Genomic DNA, 6,835 nt, shown 5'->3' with positions numbered 1-6,835 from the left:
CCAGACAGGTTCTTTTTAAGTAATGTTTACATTCAACGGGTCCAGCAGTAATCATGCCTGGGTGTGAAACTTGGTCAACTGGTTGATTAAGTACCTAAGGGGGGGTAATGTTGTGAGGAATCTATATCTCAAATAAATGGCATGATGGAATGTTGTTTTACAGCTATTTTATATTTTAATCTCGGCTTATGGTCCGCTGGTGGGCTGAACTTTTTTTCCAAAGCATATCCACACCAGTTTGTACAGACGTCCCTATGTTTATTGGATAATTTGCCTTAGTGTGTAATAGGCCATGCTGTGTTATGAGGTTAAGTAACACCATCAACATCTAAAAAAGTAGTGGACATGTGTAATTTGTGTAATTCATGTTGATTTGTATGGACATCATGACCTCTGGTCCCTATCGCCACCACTGTACATGAGTCTGAAAATTTCTCTACAATGAGCCATTTCACAGCGAACCGCTCATAATGACTTTATTTATATCTGATGCAGAATTTTGAAAGATCACTGGAATTCCCCTTTAACCCTGTCTGGCCTTTTCCCATGAAACTACCATTTTGGAGATACATATTTTGTTTTTGGATGACAAAAAATATATATTATGTATATATAAAATATAAATATATTAAATATATATATATATATATATATATATATATATATATATATATATATATATATATATATATAGAGAGAGAGAGAGAGAGAGAGAGAGTACTTTTCCACTGTACATATCAGAGATTTTTCAACAGTCTGTCAGTGTAGAAGGAGAACCCATGCTTTTCTCAATTAAGTTCCTCTTTCCTCCTACGGAGAATTTTAGGAGCTCCTTCATTGACACCGTTTGGAGACTCCGCTTTCATTTTCCTGACACGGCCTTAAGACTGTCCTTTCGGGAAATCTGTGCATTAGCAGTGGCTGTGTTAACCTCAGTGTGTTATTAACCATCATTCACGCTGTTCGCTCCCTCTGCTCCTCTGTGGTCTTGCTCTAAATTTAAGTGTGACGGTAAGCTGCTGTAAATAGGCAGCAGTGGGGCCTCTCTCTCTCTCTCTCTCTCTCTCTCTCTCTCTGTCTTTCTTGCACACACAGTGGGCTGGCGGTCAATGGGCAAAGCATTAACACTGAAATATTACAATACGGCGCTGAAGCCAGTACAGTACACATTGTGGTGTATTACAAGCACTGAAGGTCTACATGACCTACCAGCCAGTAGACACACACACACACACACACACACACACACACAGAGACAAATGTGCACGATCCCATGTGATTCATGAACAATGACGAATCAAGGCCAAGCGATCACAGCAGACTTCATTGATCACCACATGAGCACATTACAACTCACTGGCATGTTTCAGATTTCCTGTGCTTCACTCCTCTTCGTGTCTGTTCCAATGGGTATTGAGATATTTGAAATATGTAATAATAGAATACATATAATATAATATATATAGTCTTTTTTTTTTATCAATATGAACATATGACTATGCAGAATTAATATTAGCATACATCTCACTGTAAGATAAACACTATTAAAACTCCCTCCTTCTTCTTCTTTTTTTTTTCGTGGGCTAAATTCTCTTGAAGAGACAGGTATGACTTCATATGTTGGTTCATCTAACAGTTTTGTGTTTGTACTCGAGGCTCAATTCCCCCTGTGTAAAACCGTGGCTGTTGCCAAGCAGCGGTGTCTGTTTTACTATCAGTTCAGCAGTGATCTGGCACAAACTTACTGTAAACGAGCCGCACAACTTCTCCTTGTTGGAAGAACAAAGAGAGGGAGGAGGGGGGAGGGGCCACAGCCAGTACCAGGAATCCGCTTTAACACACTTACTGACAGCCTGCCTTTACTGGAACGGCTGGGGAGGAGCCTATGCAAATGAGCGGGGCGGGGTGTTCGCGGAACGGGGGCGGGGTTAGGGGAGTGCGTTTAAAAGGCCCCCGGCGCGACTGGAGAGGCAGCAGACGCTGAAACAGCCGCGGTGAGGAGAGCGCTGAAGTTACACAGAGCGGACTACTTCTCTCTGCGCGGCTCTTTAACACTGGAAACATACAAAACCGGCAAAGTCCAGCTTTGTCAACGAATCATTTGGATATAACAAAGTTTCACCACAAGACCTGTTAAGGTAAATATCCGCTACATTGCTTATATAGCTTGCTTGAGTGAATTCTGGGATATTATATTATATATTTAAATACATTTAAATAAGAGCCCTGACTAACTTCAGTTTGAGTATTCATTTGAGTTTGGGTGTTTCTAGTGATGTTCATCGTTCCCTAATTCAGAGAGATGGTGTTTATGTCATAGGAATGAATGCAAGTGTGTTGTCACCTAGTTCAGGCCTCCATGCAGATGACCATCCTCTCGAGCTTTGGGTTTGGCTTAGAGTTCTGTTCTAACACGTTTCCCTCCTCTTCCTCAGGTACCCACCATCTTTGAGTAACTTGGGCCTGACCTTTTATGCCAGCCTCAAGTGCGCCATGGTAACACACAGCAAACCCGCAATGAGCAGCTGCACTCTGGATGCCAACATGCGGCTCGCTCCCCACCGTTACAAGACCTTCAGCTCCAAGCTACAGTATCAGCTGGTCCAGGGCACGGTTAGGAAGCTCCAAGAGAGCGGCTTCTACTGGTCCTCCATCAGCGGCAAAGAGGCCAACAGCATGCTGGCCTCTGAGCCAAGTGGCACCTTCCTGATCCGCGACAGCTCGGACAACCGCCACTTCTTCACCCTGAGCGTCAAGACCGAGTCGGGAACCAAGAACCTGCGGGTGCAGTGCGACAACAAGTCCTTTTTCCTGCAGACGGACCCCAAGAGCTCCCAGTCGGTGCCCCGCTTCGACTGTGTGCTCAAGCTTGTGCACCACTATATGTCTTCGCCAAGGACTGCCACTTCTATGGGCAACATCCGCAGCGCCTACTACATCTACTCCGGAGCGGAGAAGATCCCCCTGGAGCTGCTAAGGCCCTTCTCCAGCACCATGTCTTCCCTGCAGCACCTGTGCAGGAAGACGGTCAACGGCCACCTAGACATTTCCAGCACGAGGGACCAGCTGCCTCAGCCTCTCAAGGACTTTCTTCAGGAATATGATGCTCCAATTTAAAGGGCAAATCTCGGAGCATACTCGGCATAGATGCACTGCTATCCAGCACATGGGTCGAAAGCAAGAAAGGATGGCTAGACTACAGCACAGACAGCTGAAGCTCTACAGGCTTGGACTGCATGGAGAATGGACTTGGAGTGGAGCTAGAAGCTCTGCCGGTTTTGAGTTTTAGGAGAAACGACGCAAACCAACAGTGCTGCTATTGGTCGCGGCGACCAGGTTGCCCCTAGGGAGTCTTATTTGCACAAGAAGTTCTCATCACGACAGTGGGTCTGCTGTTTAGATGACCACCAACTCGATCTGGGCTAACAATGGACAAGCTTTGTGAATGGGCAGCTGTTGCACTGTTCCATTTGCCCCCGGCGCTGGTAACACGATCCACTCCATGCCCACATGGGCACCGGCCTCTGTCTCCTCGCTGCCCCCAACCCGCCTGTGCTTACCGAGCAGGGAGCGGGTTTGGCATTTAGCGGAAAACCAACCACCGCCTTCTTCCAAGTAAATATTTGTGCCTTTCATGGAAAAAGGAAGAACTGAGTAACAGCACAACACCCAAAGGCAGAGGAGCAGAGATGATTATGAGAGATGACTTCTGGGGAAAGTGAAGCAACATGAGCCTTAGAGAAAAAAAAAAACTAACAAAAAGTGATCGTTTTATGATCAGTGTTCTGTTTAAACTGGTTTAGATCAAAACCTGAATAGAGAAGGCTTTAAAAGACCTGTACTGTTAATGTTGAGGTGGAAAGCATCAGAAAGGATTGTGTTTTGAAACAGTAACATCTGGATAAAGAGCTTGTTCCTAGGAAGAAAGAGCAAATGCGCACACAGCTGGAAGTGTGGTTGTTATTAAGTAAGGGGCACAGTAGCAGAATATACTTGGTTATGAATGTATTTAGATAGGGGCACCTTAACCCTCCTTTCTGTCAAGGAAAGGGCCTAAGATTCACCCCTATCTAATTGTTGTACTTTAGAGTATCTCTTGTACTTCAACAAGACACTGTTTACATGTGTGAAGACCGTTTTCTTTCTTTTTTTTAATCTGCTGTCTTTTGTAAAGATGTTTCAACCTTATGTCTGTTCATGTGACTTGTGGTTTATGCTTGAAAAAACAAATCCCTGAGAAACCACAACAAAAGCAAGCAGACTGAAAATGCATTGCACATATTTATATTTATAAATCATTTCATAATTTATATTAAAGAGCACTATTTTTCTAAAAACGAAATCCTTGTGTATTTGTGGTGATTCCTTCAGTTTCAGAAGAATGACGCTCAAACCTTGAGGAACACTTCATCCTGAAGTGCCACCATAGCCAACTATGGATAAAAGCTGGCTCAGGTCCCTTAGCATTTAGCAAATGTGATGATATTCGCATGTCCCCACTAGGTCCTCTACTGATAGTGTTGAAATACTCTTTGAAGGTATACACACACACGAGACACGACCCATTCAAGCCCAGCCTTGTTCCTTACTCAACATATTTGGGAAAAGCCTAATCTCAGAGCAGCCTATCCTGCTGAGATGAATCAGACTTCTTCAGAGTAAGAGGATGGTTACTGTTGATTCAGAGATATTTACTCCTGAAAGCGGGAATTTTCCTCCCCCCTCACAGTCTCTGACTTGCCATTTCCAGTAAGACTTTGACCCTCATGAGTAACAGATCCTTTTGTATGCACAGGATTATCGTCAGTGTATCACACAATGATATGACAAGTCATGTATCATTACCTAAAGTTAAATCACTGGGAAAAGAATGAAAATCACAAACTCATTTATATGTATTTCATCCTTTAAGCCTACAAATATCCAAAACCTAAAATTATTAACATGATATAAAGGTTACTAGATTATCTTTAATTCTTATCAAAGCCTTGGATGGATGTTCTTTAAACATTATGGGCATTCTTCACACTCACACTCCATGCTAAGCTCTTCAGAGAACCAGCAGAAAGTGGTTCTTCTGTGAATTGTTAGCCACTGGTATTTGGCATTTACCCAGAACATCAGTGTAAATAAAATATCCGTATGACTAAATCCACAATTTAGGCATTTAACTGTTGTCAGGTCCTCACTTTCACTCTACTGGTTTGACATGGACATCAAATGCCATATAAACAATCTGTGTTATCATTAATACAAGAATAACTTTCACTATGTGGATTTAAACATTACACATGACCAACCACAGACATTTGAATCAATATTTTAATAAATCAAAACAAGAAATTCTTTATTATATTTTAATAATAACAGCTAATGTAATATAACTAGACCATAATCTACACATGCATTTATTATTTGTCAATAATAGTGATATTTTGACTTGATTCTCAACTCTCAACATTACTGTAATTAGTCATTTCTGAACACAAAAAAATTACATTACTAATTATTTGAACTAAGAAATTAGAATTTCTAATGTACACAGTTATCTAAATCTAATTGGTTTAAAAATACTGATTGATTAGTATAGCTTACTGAATCATTTCCAGTACTTTCTAAACGACAAGTCATACGATTAATAAGTTTAACTTATATAAACTTATAACTTTAGTGTGGTTTTATATCACATCATTCATTCATTAGTACATGCTCATCTTCCATCCTCTCTTTATCCCTGAGAATTTCACTTCTGTTGACCTCTGTTCTGATTGTGCAGTAGTGGTTGGTGTAGTGGGTAACAACACTGCCGTCCCTGTGGCAGAGTGGGGTTTGATTCCCTGGTCTATTTTAACCTATTCTAGGCCTATCTGATCCTTATGATAAGGCTCTATTGGCCTACCTGTGTAACATGATTGACATTTATATATACACATACATGTACATGACATATACATACAAATGCCATATTAACAATGTGCTATCATTAATACAAGAATAACTTTCACTATGTGGGTTTAAACATTACAATCAATATTTTAAGACATCGAAACAAGAAATTATTATTAGAAGTAGTGTAATTGTATTGCAATAATAAATAATGTAATGTAGCTATACTTCATATTTTTTTTATTTTCTTAGTGTTACTAATTATTTAATTAGTAGTGTGCATAGCTTACTGAATCATTTACAGAAGTTCCTAAACGACAAGACATAAGATTATTAAGATGATAATAATACGTCCAGAGTTTTAGGCGGGCAGGATTAAAGGGTTCATATTCCACACCTGTGTGGTTTTATATACCACAACAGACATCATTCATTAGTACATGAGCACCTTCCATCCTCTATTTGTCCCTGACAATTTAACCTCTGTTGACCTCTCTTCTGATTGTGGTTAGTGTAGTGGTGTAGTAACAACACTGCCATCCATGTGGCAGTGGCTTCTAGGCCTATTCGATTCCTATTGTAATGCTACAATAAGCATTCTTCCCATTCACACAGAATCAAGAGTCAGAATTCACAGCTAAGCTCTTTAGAGAACCATCAGAAAGTGGTTCTCCTGTGATTTTTTAGTCACTGATATTTGGCATAACTTAATGTTTTGACCCAGAACATCAGTGAGAATAAAATACTGTGACAGTGGCTTCTAGGCCTATTCACTTCCTATTATAACATGGAGCGAACAGGACTGACATGTGTATGAAATGCTATTAATGTAAATGTAGCATTAGTCTTGACTGAAACACACAAAACAAAACAACTGAAACAAACTGATACACCAGGGGCTAAGCAGATGTAGACTGTCAGTGCAGTTTCTACATGGACTGTATGTACT

The 6,835-nt window shown here is 40.8% G+C and overlaps 1 protein-coding gene across 1 annotated transcript; it reads left to right on the top strand.

Annotated features, from left to right (window-relative positions):
* The first annotated feature begins 1,986 nt into the window (after window positions 1-1,986).
* Window positions 1,987-4,342, top strand: socs3a (suppressor of cytokine signaling 3a). Its single transcript, XM_072693227.1, has 2 exons — window positions 1,987-2,138; window positions 2,436-4,342. The coding sequence occupies exon 2, from the start codon at window positions 2,494-2,496 to the stop codon at window positions 3,115-3,117; it is 624 nt and encodes a 207-aa protein (XP_072549328.1). The 5' UTR covers window positions 1,987-2,138; window positions 2,436-2,493; the 3' UTR covers window positions 3,118-4,342.
* The last annotated feature ends 2,493 nt before the right edge of the window (window positions 4,343-6,835 follow it).

This window comes from Salminus brasiliensis, chromosome 12 (assembly GCF_030463535.1).
Source record: "Salminus brasiliensis chromosome 12, fSalBra1.hap2, whole genome shotgun sequence".
Taxonomy (NCBI): Eukaryota; Metazoa; Chordata; class Actinopteri; order Characiformes; family Bryconidae; genus Salminus; species Salminus brasiliensis.
This window is presented reverse-complemented; position numbering and strand designations above follow the sequence as displayed.

Bases quoted from the DNA above. Each gene is read 5' to 3' on its own strand.
- socs3a (XM_072693227.1), top strand. From the start codon at position 2,494: ATGGTAACACACAGCAAACCCGCAATGAGCAGCTGCACTCTGGATGCC.